Source organism: Drosophila persimilis, unplaced genomic scaffold (genome assembly GCF_003286085.1).
Source record: "Drosophila persimilis strain 14011-0111.01,24,50 unplaced genomic scaffold, DperRS2 tig00002003-arrow-arrow-pilon, whole genome shotgun sequence".
NCBI lineage: Eukaryota > Metazoa > Arthropoda > Insecta > Diptera > Drosophilidae > Drosophila > Drosophila persimilis.
Window position 1 is genome coordinate 8,439 of NW_020825612.1, and position 17,786 is coordinate 26,224.

The following is a 17,786-nucleotide window of genomic DNA, read 5'->3' on the forward strand; positions in this document are numbered from 1 at the left end:
TATCGATAGTGCCTAAAGCTAAATACATGGGTAGAAGGGAAATGATATATAGTTATGGGTGGAGTATAAGCTAGGGTAATAAGAGAATTAAAACTACAGGAATAATAATTTTAAATAATAGGAATAAAACATATGATCTCAAGAACAGGTGGTAGGGTACTGGGAATAATTGAATGAATAATAACAATAATAATGAATATTTAAGTAGGAACTTTTGTAATTTAAGATTTCTTCATTTTCGGTGTTTTTGTATTAATGCAAAAGTAAGAGTAACTAATAGCCGTCGCATAGGTGTGAAGCACCTGCTGCCGCTGATCTGTGCTAAAGCTTAAAGCTTCTTAAGCTCTGGAGCTTTTCGTGGGCTTAAGGCCTCTTTACAACAAAAAAAAAGCTCCAACATAATTTAGGGAAAAATCAAAGAATACGGGCGACCGGGCTCATGTATGGTTTTTTTTTTTCTTTTGTCTCTTTATGTTAAAAGTTTATAAACGTTAACTGGGGGTTCGTTCACTTACGTACGTTCATGTTCCGGCCACGTCCAAAAGATCTTTCGGCGAGGGGAATACCTGTAAGTTTTGAAGAGAAGAGAGAGCACACACACATGCACACGCATGACCACGGCTAACACCAGATTATCTTGATCTTCTTTCTTTCTTTTTCTTTTTGTTTAGGCCTTTTTTTTTTTTGAGCATATATAGTTCCTAAATCAAATTATTCCATCTTTAACTTATATATTTTATACTTTATTCAATATTTATTCGTTTATTTAGATTCGTTGGGGTAGGTCTTGATCCATAGACCAAGGTGTTGGCGCACGGAAAAAGCTCCAAGCAGCTGGTTTCGTTTTATATGCACAAAGGGGTCAACGGCCTAACAAGCGCACATAAGATCTTTGGGAATAATCGCACAATGGGCCACAAGAGGTTCACACGAGTTCTGCCCGTTCCGTTGGGGTTTATTTAACACATTTAACCTTCACATGTCATGATCTGGCTTTTAGGTTAGGGCGAAGCACGGTGACAAAAAAATTCGGGTCAGGGTCTTTTTTTCCTGGCAAGGAAGATCACTTGGCACTTTTTGTTTACGGCGCTTGGCCCGGTGGCTGGAAGGCCCACTCTCGGTCGCGACGGCTCGCGCTGGGGCGGCGAAGATCTCGCTGCTGGCGGCGCTAAAGCTCGGAAACGGCTGAGGGGCCGCTCTCTGTCGGCGCTGAAGCTCGGGAACTGCTGAAGGGCTCGCTGTGGTGGATGGCGTTGGGGCTTTATGTGGAGCTTCCCAACTCTACGGTGGACCGCGTTGGCGGAGGGCGTTGGGTGGAGCTTCCCAACTGGGGTTGGGGGGTCTTGCTTCCGAAAGGCCGGCGGATCGTGCTGATCTCCGAAGAACTTTTATTTGATTTTTAACTTTTATTAAACTTTTTTTTTTTTGATCTGGATAAGCACGTCTCTACTGTTCGGATACCACGAGGAGAGAGAGAGCTGCTTCTCCCGGAAATCAAGGCCTCATCCCCTCGTTCTTCCCTTTTTCTTTTCGATTTGTCAAAATGACAGTGGGAGGAGGAGGCCGATTAAAACGTCAGCCAAACAAAATAATATGGGCAGCCCACGGTGACGAAGCGCACCCAGTAGATGGCGTGTTAAAAGCTTAGCTTTCTTGGACCCAACAGAAGACTTAGCCTATTCGCGTAGCATAATTTTAGGGAAAATTAAGACGTCGATGAAACAATTTTTTTTCTTACAACAAGCGCACTACATAATCCCCCCCACTTAAATCACGCTTGGGTTGGGACACCCAAAGTGGGATCCGCGCTTGTAACAATTCATGTCAAGGTTTTATATCCTTGGTATGAAATTTGCCTACAATGCGGCCTTGAAGATCTTCAAGTTCGTAATAGCAGTTTCCTAGCTTCCTGCGCACTCGGGACTTTATAAAGGTTGGTGCTAACTTTGCGCTAAAGCCCTTAGCGAAATTGCTTTGCTGAAAGTTACGTCTATATACTTCCTGTCCATCCCTATAGGAAATTTTTCTCGTTCGTAAGTTATAGGATCTGGCATTTCGGAAGTGCTGGGCCTGTATAGAGCCTTTTGCTTTGCTGCGAATTATGTCGAAGGAATCTTCCCGCGAAAATTGGACACCGCGATCTTCTAACATGTCTAGGTTACGCATCAGTTTATAGCTACTAGCATCGGTTACCATATGCTGTCCAAAAGCAAGCCGATACGGGGTAGTGCTTATGGCTAAATGATGACTAGACCGAAGTGCACAGCAAATGCTGCTTAATTTCTCATCCCAATTACGTTGATCCGGGTCAACATAACTTTTGATGGCCGCCAGAACGGATCTATTTACTCTCCCCGAAGCATTGGCTTGAGGAGAATAAAAGGCAGTATAGACATGAGAGATATTATATTTGTCAAGCAGGGAGTTAAACGTGTGAGATTTAAATTGGACCCCATTATCGCTTACGATGGTTTCGGGGACCCCGAAACAGTGAAAGAGGTCTTCTTCCAGGAAGCGTTTTATGGAATCTGCTGTAAATTTTCGTACGGGCTTCAAAAATGGAAATTTTGACAGATGGTCTAACACGACAAAGATGCCAATATTTCCTGACTTGCTTCTCGGATAAGGTCCTAAAAAGTCTACAAATAATTTTTGAAAGAATCGAGAAGGTAATCCCGTATTTCCCATTGGTGGCTTTAAGGGTTGATTTGGATGCTTCGTGGTTTTACAGATATGGCAATTATTTATGAGTTCTTTGACATCCACCGCTAAGTTTGGCCAATAATAAGATCGCCTGAGTCTTTCAAGGGTTTTATTTATCCCACTGTGGGCACACAAGGGATCCTCATGGGCAGCTTTGAGGACGGGTTTTTTTTGATCTGGATAAGCACGTCTGTACTGTTCGGATACCACGAGGAGAAAGAGAGCTGCTTCTCCCGGAAATCAAGGCCTCATCCCCTCGTTCTTCCCTTTTTCTTTTCGATTTGTCAAAATGACAGTGGGAGGAGGAGGCCGATTAAAACGTCAGCCAAACAAAATAATATGGGCAGCCCACGGTGACGAAGCGCACCCAGTAGATGGCGTGTTAAAAGCTTAGCTTTCTTGGATCCAACAGAAGACTTAGCCTATTCGCGTAGCATAATTTTAGGGAAAACGAGGGGGAACGTTGTGAGTTGCTGCGGACACCGCAACTCTACGGTTATACCCGATACTAAGTCAGTATGGCTCTCCTCCGGCAGACGCCGCTAATATTTAACGACACGACAAAGAGTGCGTGCGAGAGAGACAGAAAATCAGTCTGAGCGTGACGTCGGGCGCTGCGTAGCCACTGCAAATTGATTTGTTCCTTTTGGCTATAAAAATGATCTGATCCGATCCAGATTCAGCAATCTAATAGATATGGTCATTATCTATGATTCTGCGTTTTTAGTTTTCTCAAATCTGCAATATTGTGGATGCAACAGATTTTCGTCCTTTGTGGGGGCGGAAGGGGGTGGGGGCGAAATTTTGAGATATACGTTTTATAGTGAGATCTAACAGGAGTGTGGATACCAAATTTGGTTACTCTAGCCTTAATAGTCTCTGAGAATTGTGGTTGCCCCAGATTTTCGTCCTTTGCGGGGGCGGAAGGGGGTGTGGCGAAATTTTAGTTTTCTCAAATCTGCAATATGCATGGGAATTATTTTTATACCCGATACTCAAAATGAGTATTGGGGTATATTAGATTTGTGGTAAAAGTGGATGTGTGTAACGTCCAGAAGGAATCGTTTCCGACCCTATAAAGTATATATATTCTTGATCAGCATCAATAGCCGAGTCGATTGAGCCCTGTCTGTCTGTCCGTCTGTCCGTCCGTCCGTCTGTCCGTCTGTCCGTCCCCTTCAGCGCCTAATGCTCAAAGACTATAAGAGCTAGAGCAACGATGTTTTGGATCCAGACTTCTGTGATATGTCACTGCTCCAAAAATATTTCAAAACTTTGCCCCGCCCACTTCCGCCCCCACAAAGGGCGAAAATCTGTGGCATCCACAATTTCGACGATACGAGAAAACTAAAAACGCAGAATCGTAGAAGATGACTATATCTTCTAGAGTGCAAAATCTGAACCAGATCGTATAATTATTACAGCCAGAATCACGAAAACAATTTCACTCTTTCTCGCTCTGTCTCACTCTAACACACAGGTTTCATGGTCGGTTTTGCCAATTGCAAAATATGAGTTCAAGGATCTCAGAACCTATAAAAGCCAGAGCAACCAAATTTGGTATCCACACTCCTGTGATATCGGACCTTGACCGTTTCCTGTCCAAATTTCGCCACACCCCCTTCCGCCCCCGCAAAGGACGAAGATCTGAGGCAACCACAATTCTCAGAGACTATTAAGGCTAGAGTAACCAAACTTGGTGCACACACTCCTTTAAGATGTCACTATAAAACGTATATCTCAGAATTTCGCCCCACCCCCATCCGCCCCCACAAAGGACGAAAATCTGTTGCATCCACAATATTGCAGATTTGAGAAAACTAAAAACGCAGAATCATAGATAATGACCATAAAATAATATTTTTTCTAACCAGATTTGGCAGATTCATTAAGTCATTATAATCATATATCACCTATTTAAGTAGGTTTCCATTAGGTTCAGTTCGAAAATTACGAACTAATGAGTGCTATTACCGGGGCTACCCCGTTTCCTATCAATCAAATTCTGTATCACATATTGAACAAAAATCAAGTTCAAACTAACGTTCATCGTAGTAGCCCGTAAATTATTGTAACAAGTAACATAGGTTTCCAAAATTCATAATTCAATCGGCAGTAGAGACGGAAAGGTTAAACAAAATAAATAATTCAATCGGCAGTAATGATACAAAAATATTTTTGAAGAATATATTGAAAAAAAATCAAGTTCAAACTAACGTTCATCGTAGTAGCCCGTAAGTTAGTGTAACTAGTAACATTGGTTTCCAAATTTCATAATTCAATCGGCAGTAGAGACGGAAAGGTTAAAAAAAAAATTTAAAATTCAATCGGCAATAATACAAGAATATTTTTCAATTTTTTTTAAGTTCAACTAACGTTCATCGTAGTAGTCCGTAAATTAGTGTAACTAGTAACATTGGTTTCCAAATTTCATAATTCAATCAGCAGTATAGAAGGAAAGATGCCTCGCCGCCGAGCTTCACGTCGTAAGCTGATGACCAAGACAGCTGACCAAACGGAGGCTCAAACCATGTCCGAAGCTGCTCTGGAGGAGACCGATGAGCTTGAGAAGTGCGCTAATCAAGTGGACACTAATACCATGGGGGAGGGTGAGTGAATGCAAATGATTGGTAATACATTAACGCAATACACACCATATCCTTTTCAGGTACCGAGCCCCCACACAGCCGAGCTCGCAGCAGCTCCCCTGATCGCGAACGTTGCGGCAGTCCCCAGGGCTCCCAGGGCTCCCTGTCGCCGCACTCCCTCGAACAATCGTTGGACCAGGATAACCCCTTTGATGTGCCAGCCGTAGTGTTCGAACGTTGGCCGCGCGCCGATGAGTTGGTGCTCTCCGACGCCGGCAGCCCGCTGGCTTTCAAGAAAAACTGGGATGACTGTGCTGATGTGTACATTTACTGCGAGAGTGGTGTGATCACCGTGAGGCCCTACAAAATGACCGTGCCCAGTAAGCACATTATGATGCAACTGGACGAGAAGGCACTCCAGCAAGTGAAGATCTTGCATGCCCATCTGGAGCTGCTTATTGAAATGGCCACAAAGGTGGACGAGATGTAGGATATATGGGGATCGAATTAATAATTACAGACAGCTACACTTAACACTTACATACTTCATACGTCAATATTCGACTCCTTCATTATCATATTTTAAGTGGCTCTGTTCAAGTGTTTCTTGGTTGTTGTTCTCTTGCTTCTTGGTTGTAAAATTAATTAATACAATTAAATACTTTTAAATAGATGTGTAAATAAATATCTATGTTTGAGCTCGCAGAAGTTTCTTTTCGTCTCAATTTGTTTTCTAATTTAGATTTTTTAAACATGTTGCTATTGTGTTGCATGTGTCTCCGTGAGTGTGAAAAAGAAGAGAATGGCATGCCCCGACTGAAGGAAATATCCTTGATTCCTAGACTCCATCAAATCAGGGACATCTTTTCGTGGAACGCCAGGATCGGCCCACAAATAACGGAGCTGAGGGTTTTGGCTAGCCCAAAAAGTATGTTTGATATTTTGTGAGTGGGCCATGCCAGCCCAGAAGTATGTCATACTTTGGGGACTGTACACAGTAGTAGAGTTTAAGCGAGCGGGAACTTTGTGAGCCGCGGCAAGGGCCACGGCTTTACTGAACTCAATTACTATATACAAATGTGAGCTTATGATTAATGTTATTTATACAATAAATTTTATATGTGGTTGTCACTGTTCGCAAAAGGGGCCAATTGATTTTTTCCCACGAACAATTTTCATAGTAATCGCTCGAACCGTTTTTATATATATTCGATTTGATCGGTTTTCATTTTCTTGCAATTTTGCTTAAATCTTTCTCTTCTTTTCTATTCTCTCACAAACAACAGCCGTTTTATCTAGTTCCCTTTTGCCAGAGTATGCACATTGCACGAGGATGAGTGAGATAGAGCGATAGAGAGAATTAGAGGGCGCGTGGAAGGGGAGCTCAGCCGCGGCAATTTCTTTTTTCCTTCCGATCTAATACAGATTCGGCAATCTGCTAGATATTCTCCAGTAAGGGGCGTGCCAGGTCCTTTTTGATCGGCTTGATCAGCTGGAAAGGAAAGTAAAGGACAATTTGCTTGGTTTTAATATAGATTTTCTTTATATATTTCTTTGTATACATATATATTCGAGTGTATGCACACAACTGCTTGGATTAACACATCCTAAAACTGGGCTTTGAATGATGCTCGTAATACTTAGGGAGTTTGAGGATGGGGTCTTGGGATTATTGAGCCTCGTAACAGAGAGAGAAATCGAAGTAATTATTTGTTAATTTGGGACACTACTTTGGCCTCACTGTGTTTTGTGCTGAAATTGGGGCTGTCCAAAGTGTTTACAGGAGTTCAAGTTATTTGTGGTGTTGTGTGATATCCTGGGTCCTCGTTTATAAAGTGTGTTCTTATAAAGGGAAGCTATTACTGATTGCCTTGAAGCGGTTTCAAGAGTGGGATTTACAAACCTAAAATTAACTATTTACATGTCTCGGATGTTGCACCATTTGTAGGAACAGATAAATCATATATGTATTCAAATTTTGAATGGAGCTTGCGGGATTATACAAATTGGTTATAAGTTTCTTATTTTGATGAAGGGGCAAACATTTGTTGTAGAATTTTATTTGTATTATTTAATAACCGCACAAAAAATACATCGTATGTTCATCGTGCCCGATCCTACTCGATGTAGATGTCCTCGATGGGATAAGCAGTTTCAATGAATTTCTGATAGAAACGCTGAAAGGCCCGTCTGAGGAAGGATACAAGAATATATGTTAAGGTTTATCTTTGTGAGCATTTGATTTGAATGAAAACATTACCCAACTGCCTCGGCCACTGGCCTGGTGGACTCTGAGCCCTTGAAGACGTGGCAGGCAAAGCGCTGCACTGTGGGATGCTTCGTAATGAAGCCAATGAAGCGATGATCGCGAGGGTGAAATGCACAGAACGAGACGTTCTTTAGCGAGTAGAAATAGTCGATGCAGGGCTTCTTTTCCTTTTTGTTCTAAGGGGAGAACAAACACAAAGGCTTCCTGAAGGATGACTCATTAACAGTTAGAGCGACATTCAGTACTTACATTGGGGCCCGAACGATCCACCATGCGTAGTCCCTGATCGGAGACCTTCAGAATACAGGTCTGTCCGGTGGGGGAGGCACCGTATTCGCCCACGATTTTGCGTACCGCTTGACAGACCACGCCGGTGCCCTTGTGCGCCAGCGTCTCCACGGATCCGAGGTATCCAAGCAGATAGCGCTCCTTCTTCACCAGCTGCACCGTCGGATCGAACTCGTTGTAGTCCAAGTCGACGGCATAGGCCGACGGGAAGATGCCCTGCCTTCCTGTGCGCAAGTTCACGCCCTCGCACCACAAGTCCTCGGCCTCCTTCTGCACGTAGATGGCATCGCCGATCTCCAGCTCGATCTCGTCATGATGTCGTGGCACAAACTTGTGCAGTCCGCGGTGTGTGGCCTCCAGCATCTCCAACTGCCCGAAGGGCACGCCACCAAATGGCGGAGGAAACGGTGACTGGGAGACGGGCGATGTGATCTGTGGCGACATGCTCTTGAAGTCATTCGGGGAGTGCGCTGTGCTGTGGCCACTGTCCACATCCCCCAGGCTCTGCAGCCGCTCCGAATCGGGGCTGGAGTCTTCATCCATTAGATAGCCGCACTTCAGCGAGAGGAATGAGCGTTGTTGTCCGGTGCGCGGTGCAGACAAGGGACCTCCAATGATTCCGCCGCCTCCAGTTCGAAACTCATCGGCCAGCGATCCGTAGTTAGTGCCACCTAAAAGATGCAGAATGGAAGCTGCAACAAGGCCATGAGTGGGTAAGATTTCAGCTACGAATGGGGCAAGGATTCCCTCTTCTTACATTTCTGGTTTTTTGGTATCTCGGGCAACTTGCGACGTCGCCGTGTGGCTGCCGCATTCGGAGTCAACAGATCCGTGCTGGCGCCAATGGTCACGGGGGCCGACTAGAGAGCATTGGGGGCCATTCCCATGATGCCGCCAATGGCATCCTGATGGTTCAATGGGTGATGCCGATGTGAGTTGAACGAGTCGTTTGTGTCGAGAGAACCGTCCGATGAGAGTGTGACTTTGAGACCATCCCCCAGCTCGTCGTCCTCCACTTGGCGCAGCTTGGGCTCACGTTCACGTTCCGCCATGCCCATGCCCCCAATGCCATCCTCCTGGTCCGAGCCATCGCCATCGCTCTTCGAGGAGGTGGAGTCCTCCATATCATCGTTGGGAATTAAACTGAGGCAGAGTAGAGGAATTGTTTTGAGGACAGAATATTGAAGGACAGAACACGAGAGAATAACATCTTGAAAATTCGATATTTCAAAGAATGTTATCCAGAGGTTCTTTCGGAGCCACGTGTTTCGTTCGGGGAAAAAAAGACTTTTTTTTTTACTTACGAGTAAAATGCATGGGAATTATTTTTATACCCGATACTCAAAATGAGTATTGGGGTATATTAGATTTGTGGTAAAAGTGGATGTGTGTAACGTCCAGAAGGAATCGTTTCCGACCCTATAAAGTATATATATTCTTGATCAGCATCAATAGCCGAGTCGATTGAGCCCTGTGTGTCTGTCCGTCTGTCCGTCCGTCCGTCTGTCCGTCTGTCCGTCCCCTTCAGCGCCTAATGCTCAAAGACTATAAGAGCTAGAGCAACGATGTTTTGGATCCAGACTTCTGTGATATGTCACTGCTCCAAAAATATTTCAAAACTTTGCCCCGCCCACTTCCGCCCCCACAAAGGGCGAAAATCTGTGGCATCCACAATTTCGACGATACGAGAAAACTAGAATCGTAGAAGATGACTATATCTTCTAGAGTGCAAAATCTGAACCAGATCGTATAATTATTACAGCCAGAATCACGAAAACAATTTCACTCTTTCTCGCTCTGTCTCACTCTAACACACAGGTTTCATGGTCGGTTTTGCCAATTGCAAAATATGAGTTCAAGGATCTCAGAACCTATAAAAGCCAGAGCAACCAAATTTGGTATCCACACTCCTGTGATATCGGACCTTGACCGTTTCCTGTCCAAATTTCGCCACACCCCCTTCCGCCCCCGCAAAGGACGAAAATCTGAGGCAACCACAAATCTCAGAGACTATTAAGGCTAGAGTAACCAAATTTGGTGCACACACTCCTTTAAGATGTCACTATAAAACGTATATCTCAGAATTTCGCCCCACCCCCATCCGCCCCCACAAAGGACGAAAATCTGTTGCATCCACAATATTGCAGATTTGAGAAAACTAAAAACGCAGAATCATAGATAATGACCATATCTATTAGATTGCTGAATCTGGATCACATCGGATCATTTTTATAGCCAATACGAACAAATCAATTTGCACTGGCTACGAAGCGCCCGACGTCACGCACAGACTGATTTTCTGTCTCTCTCGCACGCACTCTTTGTCGTGTCGTTTAATATTAGCGCCGTCTGCCGGAGGAGAGCCATACTGACTTAGTATCGGGTATAACTGTAGAGTTGCGGTGTCCGCAGCAACTCACAACGTTCCCCCTCGTTTTTTTTGGTGTTACCAAATGTCATGTGGAATATGCGAATGGCAGATAGGTGGGTAAGAAGAGTAAAAAGGTAAAACTAATCAGAAAACTACGAAAAATATACAATTAACTACAGAAAAAATACTTTAATTTATAAAAACTTATTCCTAATATCACAGGCAAGTAACTAAAACTATGGACAAACTATCTACGGACATGCAAAAACTACAGAAACAACAGGATTGACATCTACAACAAATACATTGATGCAGACAAGGTAAAATAAAGGATAATTGACTTACATTTACACACATATAAACATATTAATTACAATTTATTTTATTTCTAACAGGTGGACAAACAACAACGGAGCACCGGCGGGCATATCAAACGCAATGCGAACATTACGCTGTATACCGGCCGGCTCTGTTGTCCCCCTGTGTGTTGTTAATTGGCTGGATGTGACGACAGCGTCATCAGATGAGGCCTCCTTTTACGCCCCTTTGGCAGGAAATTGATGATGTTGATGGCGAGGCAGCTTCTTAATGATCAGCTCTGTCTGTGTATTGGCAGGTACGTGTGATTTTTGTGTGTTTTGGCCGTTTTTCGTTGTTGTCCGTATTAACGTCTTTTTCTTTGTTGTAGTAGCTGTCTCTGGATCGACGATTGGGCACATCAATAGGCGCCGCCCGATCGCATGCTTTCGCGTGCGCTGGCGATTTGTGCCCTCCATATTTCGCCCAGGCCATCCAGCGCCTCGAATGGATCGTGGTCGGTGCATTCGTCGTCATCTTCATCGTTAATTGCTTCGCAGTCCATATCGGATTCGGAGTCCGATATGGCTGCGGCGTCATGGTGCGTATTTGCAGTTGATCGTGGCGATGGCTGTGTGGATGCTGCTGCTGCTGTTGTTGTCCGTTGTGGCGGCACTCCCCCCGTGCTCCCGTCCCTTGCCCTTGCGTCCCTTGCGTCAGTTTCGTTGAAATTGCTGCCAGCCTTTCTTCCAGTTCTCTAATTTTTCTGGGATCTCTTTTCAGGATATGGGCACAGCTCCCATTGCACTGGGCGCCTGTCTGCTGCTGTACCTGGTGTTGGCGTGGCTCCGGAGCACGATTTGGGATCGGCTGCATCGGCAGGACCCTCTGGTGTTGGTGCCCCTCGGCCAGTGGCCGGGGATGTTGGTCGCGATGCTGCAGCTGTTGCCGATGCTATCGACCCGGACCGCGTTGGCGTTGCTGCTGCGGCTGTGGGTGGAGTGGCTGTGTGGGTGGCTGCTGCTGGCGCTCCGCTCTTGCGCGTCGGCTTGCTGGCCCTCCTCTGTCTTCTCCCTCTCCCGTTACTCCCGAACTGTTTTGAGTGTCCGAGAGCGTGAGAGGCGGGAAAAGTGGCGTCCCCTCTGTTTTCGATCCCGTTATGGGCGCCGTTTTATCCGCATTTGCGGGTATCGTTGGTATTGGTGTTGTAATTTGCATGGCTGTGTCTGTATTGGTGTGTATACAGCCTCCAACATTGACAGACTTACCGTTTGTATTGGCGGGACGGCAGCAGCCGCCGTCGCTGTGGCGTCGCTGGAGCTGTGCTTATATTGGTGTCTCTGCATTGGCAGCCGCTGCTGCTATCGTTGTAGTTGGCTGCTGCTAGGGCGCCTCTGCGGGCCGCTCTGCCGCCGTCGCTGTGGCGCCTGCTCGTTCCCCTCTTGGCCATTCCTCTTGTCATTTTAGTTGCTGGTGTAGGTTTTTTCCTTTCGTCAAGTTAATTGCAGTTGTTTTTTGTGTTTTTATTAGGTCTTTTATTGGCACTTTCTATCTCTTTACACAGTTTTCTCTCGTTAGTTTGTGTTTTTATAGATTAATCTTATAAATTATTTATTGGCGAGAAGAAAGCTTGTCGGTAGTAGTTATAGTGGTGGTGGGGGGGAAGGGACTTTTTGTCATGTCAGCGGGGCACGGCACGGCACGGCACACGACAGACACCACAAAAAGGAAAACAGGGCACCACAGGAAATGGCGACACGGCAAAGAACAATCAAAACGAGGGGGAACGTTGTGAGTTGCTGCGGACACCGCAACTCTACAGTTATACCCGATACTAAGTCAGTATGGCTCTCCTCCGGCAGACGGCGCTAATATTAAACGACACGACAAAGAGTGCGTGCGAGAGAGACAGAAAATCAGTCTGAGCGTGACGTCGGGTGCTGCGTAGCCAGTGCAAATTGATTTGTTCCTTTTGGCTATACAAATTATCTGATCTGATCCAGATTCAGCAATCTGATAGATATGGTGGTTATCTATGATTCTGCGTTTTTAGTTTTCTCGAATGTGCAATATTGTGGGTGCAACAGATTTTCGTCCTTTGTGGGGGCGGAAGGGGGTGGGGCAAAATTCTGAGATATTCGTTTTATAGTGAGATCTAACAGAAGTGCGGATACTAAATTTGGTTACTCTAGCCTTAATAGTCTCTGAGATTTGTGGATGCCCCAGATTTTTGTCCTTTGCGGGGGGTGTGGCGAAATTTGGACACGAAACGGTCAAGGTCCGATATCACAGGAGTGTGGATACCAAATATGGTTGCTCTGGCTTTTGTAGTCTCTGAGATCCTTGAACTCATATTTTGCAATTGGCAAAACCGACCATGAAACCTGTGTGTTAGAGAGAGACAGAGCGAGAAAGAATGAAATTGTTTTCTTGATTCTGGCTATAATAATTATACGATCTGGTTCAGATTTTGCACTCTAGAAGATATAAACATCTTCTACGATTCTGCATTTTAGTTTTCTCGTATCGTCGAAATTGCAGCAGGAATCGTAGCAGGATCGAAAACATCGTTGCTCTTGCTCTCATAGTCTTTGAGCACTAGGCGCTGAAGGGGACGGACAGACGGACGGACGGACGGACAGACAGACAGGGCTCAATCGACTCGACTATTGATGCTGATCAAGAATATATATATTTTATAGGGTCGGAAACGATTCCTTCTGGACGTTACACGTATCCACTTTTACCACAAATCTAATATACCCCAATACTCATTTTGAGTATCGGGTATATTAATATACCCCAATACTCATTTTGAGTATCGGGTATAATTAGAACTTTGTGCAGCACATCTTCTGGCAAAATGTATTCAACGGGTGAAAGTATGCGGTTGGAAGTAATGTAGAGTGCTATGCCTGAGTGATTCTACTATTACTCTAGCCTGGATAAAGAATGGAGACAATAAAGACAAGTTTTTTAGGCGTCGAACTGACGAAGTAAGAAAGATTAAGGAAATTAAATGTGGACACGTTAGAACTGAAGACAATCCAACAGATGTAGCATCAAGGGGCATTAGTGCAGATAAGCTAAAAGATTTTAAGATTTGGTGGAAAGGGCCTCAATGGTTGGCGAAATCTAAGGAACATTGGCCAAAAGAGAAGAATTGGCCAAAAAAGAAGAAAAAGTGAAGAAAAATTAGTTGTTGGCACAACAATGGTAATAGCAAAAAATAACATTTTTTGTGAATTATTACAAAAAATATTCGTGTATGCATAAACTAGAAAGAGTCATTGCATATGTATTGAGGTTTATTCAAATCAAAACCAAAAATAAAGAATTTCCTTCATTTTTGACAGTGAAGGAGATTAAGAGCGGAGATTAAAGGAGAAGGAGATTAATACTCATCATATAAAAACTATCAAAAGTCAACAAATACACAACTCAAACTACTTACCAAATTTTCGGCAAATCCAAAGTCAAAGCCTGAAAATAAAGCAAAACACAAAAAGTTTTTATATCATTTACAGATAGCAGATTTACAGAAACTCACATCCTCCAGACCCATACGCATCCCGGGTGGCCGGACCAGCAGCCACTCGGTTGAGCGAGCCAATACACAACGTTGACCAACGCCAATCCACAGGCAACGCATCATGGGTGGCCGGACCAGCAGCCACTCGGCCGAGCGGGCAAATCCGAGCTTAATCTAAAACTAAAATTAAAATAAAGCAAAAAAAAAAAAAGTAAATAATTGTAATAAATACCACATTTGTAATCGATATTTATGTTATCCTATGTTGCCAAAACTTGTCATTTGTCAGATATAATGTTAAATGTTGCTAGATGTAATAAGAGCATTAAAGAAAGTTTGCCTTAAGGTCAAATTAAAGAAATGTGCCTTAAGCCAATTTAAACATCAAAACAATGCATACTGGGTGGCCGGACCAACAGCCACTGGAATGCAGGCAAGTCTCACGCTTCTTTGGCATCACATCCCCATGCCAATGCCTATATCTCCGACACCGCATCCCGGTTGGCCGGACCAGTTCGCCACTCGGTAAATCGCAGCCAATCCTCACATCGTTGGCATCACTATGCGATGCCAATGCCAATCCTCTGTCAATGCAAGCCAATACCGTAACTTGTGTTACCCAGCCACTTTACAGCCATGTCTGCTACTACACATATGTAGATAAGCAGTAGGCGACACACTTATTGTATAATATGCCATTTCAACGGTATAAACACAATAAAAACAACTCTCTCATTTGAGAGACTGTCAGTTTTGTTCGCATAGTCGAACACATCACAAAAATGGGAGTGAACAACTATGTTCTTGACTACCAAGATGGCGGCATGGTCAGAATTGTATGCCCCACCAGAAGATCCTACAAAAAGCTGCTAATGTGCGTTGATGATGACGAGCTTCTGCCAGTAATCTCCTCCAGTGAGTCAGAGAGTGAGCGAGTAAGTACCGCTCAGCCATTCAACTCAAATACAACTGCTGTTGAGAAAACACTCAACAACCAAGGCAAAAGGCCTGCAGCTCCACTCTTCCCTCTGTCCAAAACCGCCAAAAAAATGGTTAAGTTCCCTCAAGTACAGCCATCTGGTGGACTCCGCATCATGTTCATTGTTGTGAACTCCTTCAGAACCTTGCGGAACCACTTCAGGAACGGTGAATGCACCACCCCATCTTATACGTATCAACTCAAAACGGAAAGAGGATATAGAATCATAATCAGGGATCTCCACCATACCACGGATAAAGATTACATCATTGAAATGCTGGCTAGCTATGGACATGAGGCCACATTCGTTCGCCGCATGACTTGTCGCGGAACCCAAGACCCTTCAACATGTTCAATGTTCAATGCCATCGGTGCCAAAAAATTGGCCACACACACAACTATTGGACAGCACCCCTCAACAACATGCCAAAAAACCTTGCAGCAACCGGCTAAATGTGCAAACTGCAACGGCCCTCACCCAGCCAGCTATAGAGGCTGCATCTCCTTTAAAAATGCAGAAATGCGCAAAAAGCCGAGTGAATTGGCCCAAGCCAATATGCTACTGCAGAATCTTGGTATGCCGGCCATAGAATCGAAGCCAAAGCCGACATCGCCAATCAAGCAAACCTCGCAATCCACAACTGAACGCTCTAAGCTCCAGTACGCACCAAGAAGCACCCTCCGCTTCAAACCAGGCCCTGAGCTACGCTGCAGTCGCCAAAGTGAACCTTCCAGCGCAAAAACAACCAACAACCACTACAGCAAGAACGAAGATCAAGATCGAAGACGAAGCCAAAGCCTAACGCACGCTTGCAGAATCAACTCATTAAGCATCTCAGCCGAATTCGATCCAAGAGCTCAAATCAATCTTTAAACACAAATCACCCACAAATCAGCAATAAAAACAACAACAATAACATTGACATCTCAACAGCCTTAATGTGAAGTTAGACAAGCTTATATCTCTCCTACTAGTGCAGTCAACGAGGCAACAATTAACTAGACTCAGCCCATTCAGAGCCTTGAAAATAGGATGTCTTTACTTGAGAAGACTCTTGACCGAATCTTATTACGACTCTCTCCACTTACAGAAGACAATGAATCCTTAAATGCCTAATAATTCCATGATAACCAAAATCGCCTTCTGGAACGCTGCTGGGCTCTCAAACAAACTACCTGAACTGAATGCTTATTTGACAGACAACAATATAGACATCCTACTATTATCTGAATCCCACCTAAAAGACGACTCTGATCTCGTAATAGACGATTATCATGTTTACATGGCAAACCACCCGTCTAACCGGAGCAGAGGAGGAGCGGCGATTATCATAAAATGCAACATCCCAAACATTTCCCTCCCACCAACAAGAAAAGACTCCATCCAGATGTGCACCGTGGCTGCAACAATGAAATCGGTGCGATCTATTGTCCACCTACGCATAATTGGATTGATACACAATTCAAACAGGTTTTTGACTCTCTGGGTAGCCGATTCATCGTAGCTGGGGATTGGAACGCCAAAAGTCAGTGGTTGGGCAATGCAAGATCTTGTAGAAGTGGAGCTGAACTTCTGAAATGCATTCAGGAAAGCGATCAGGAACATACTGGCCACTGGATCCCCCACCCACTTCCCTTCAAATCGACGACATATACCATCTGCAATGGACTCTGCGGTTTACAAGGGTATCAGGCACAATTTAATCCATATTGAAACATCTTATGACAGGTTCTGATCACAATATACAGATCATAAGTCTCCTCCTCAGACCGGAATCTACTAAAAAGTTACCCCTTTTACCATATAATGCAAGTATCAAAAAATTTCAAATTTATCTTGATCAGCGAATCCACCGTGAAACGGAGCTACACAATGAAGATGACATTGACGATGCTATTTCCATCATCGAAAAGAACATCTTCAATGCTGCCGAATCTGCCTCACAAACTTCACGAAACCAGTTTGGACTCTATGGACAGCAAAACCTTCATCTTGACCGACAAACACTAAAAGCAATAGAACTAAAGAAATTACTATGTAAAATCAAGCAGAAAGATAATTTCCCCCACCCTCTCATCTCAGTTACCATAAATCAACTTACAAATCGAATCAAAAAGGAAATCAAACTACAAAAAGCCAACAAAATAAGTAGACTGTTACAATCCATTGATCCGACGGACAGATACAGCATGCAAAAGCTGTGGCTACTCACTAATTCCATCAAGAGGCAGCCTATCCCAAATCCTCCAGTTCGAAAGCATGTGGCTGATGGACAGCAAACTCCTGCTGGTCCATGGTGCAAAACCACAGAAGAAAAAGCTGAAGCCTTTGCACAGCATCTCGAACTACGGTTTACTCCTAGAATCACGGCAGCTCTAGAAGACAGGGAAGACATCGAATCAGTGCTACAACGTAACAATTCCCCAGACGAACAACAAATCAGACCAGTTACCTTAAATGAATTAAAAACTGAAATCAAAAAACTCAAGTCAAGAAAGTCACCTGGATTTGATAATATCGATAACCGCGTCATAAAAGCCTTACCGTTATCTGCCATTTCCTACCTTTTGCTGATATTCAACGCTGCCTTGCATATTGGGTATTTCCCAAAGGCTTGGAAATGTGCTAAAATAACAATGATTCAGAAACCTGGAAAACCGCCGGTATCCTACAGGCCTATCAGTCTTCTATCAGGATTTTCAAAACTTTTCGAGCGCCTCATTCAAACACGTCTCTTTGATGAAGAACACTTTGCCTT

General features: G+C 44.2%; 1 protein-coding gene and 1 pseudogene across 2 annotated transcripts; one reads left to right on the plus strand and one right to left on the minus strand.

Annotated features, from left to right (window-relative positions):
* The first annotated feature begins 4,729 nt into the window (after positions 1 to 4,729).
* LOC113567159 (borealin-like) lies at positions 4,730 to 5,912 on the plus strand. Of its 2 annotated transcripts, none has more exons than XM_026994333.1 (3): positions 4,730 to 4,764; positions 5,152 to 5,312; positions 5,372 to 5,912. In XM_026994333.1, the coding sequence occupies exons 2-3, from the start codon at positions 5,165 to 5,167 to the stop codon at positions 5,779 to 5,781; spliced, it is 558 nt and encodes a 185-aa protein (XP_026850134.1). In that variant the 5' UTR covers positions 4,730 to 4,764; positions 5,152 to 5,164; the 3' UTR covers positions 5,782 to 5,912. The 2 variants fall into 2 exon arrangements, with proteins under 2 accessions (XP_026850134.1, XP_026850133.1); XM_026994332.1 differs by lacking the exon at positions 4,730 to 4,764 and adding an exon at positions 4,908 to 4,937.
* Positions 5,913 to 7,407: 1,495 nt separating this feature from the next.
* Positions 7,408 to 11,966, minus strand: LOC113567156 (annotated as a pseudogene).
* Positions 11,967 to 17,786: the final 5,820 nt, after the last annotated feature.

What these genes read in the sequence shown, in the direction of transcription:
- LOC113567159 (XM_026994333.1), top strand. Translation starts at nt 5,165, where the DNA reads ATGCCTCGCCGCCGAGCTTCACGTCGTAAGCTGATGACCAAGACAGCT. An exon ending in CACTAATACCATGGGGGAGG is followed by an intron (nt 5,313 to 5,371) that starts GTGAGTGAATGC and finishes TATCCTTTTCAG; the next exon opens with GTACCGAGCCCCCACACAGC.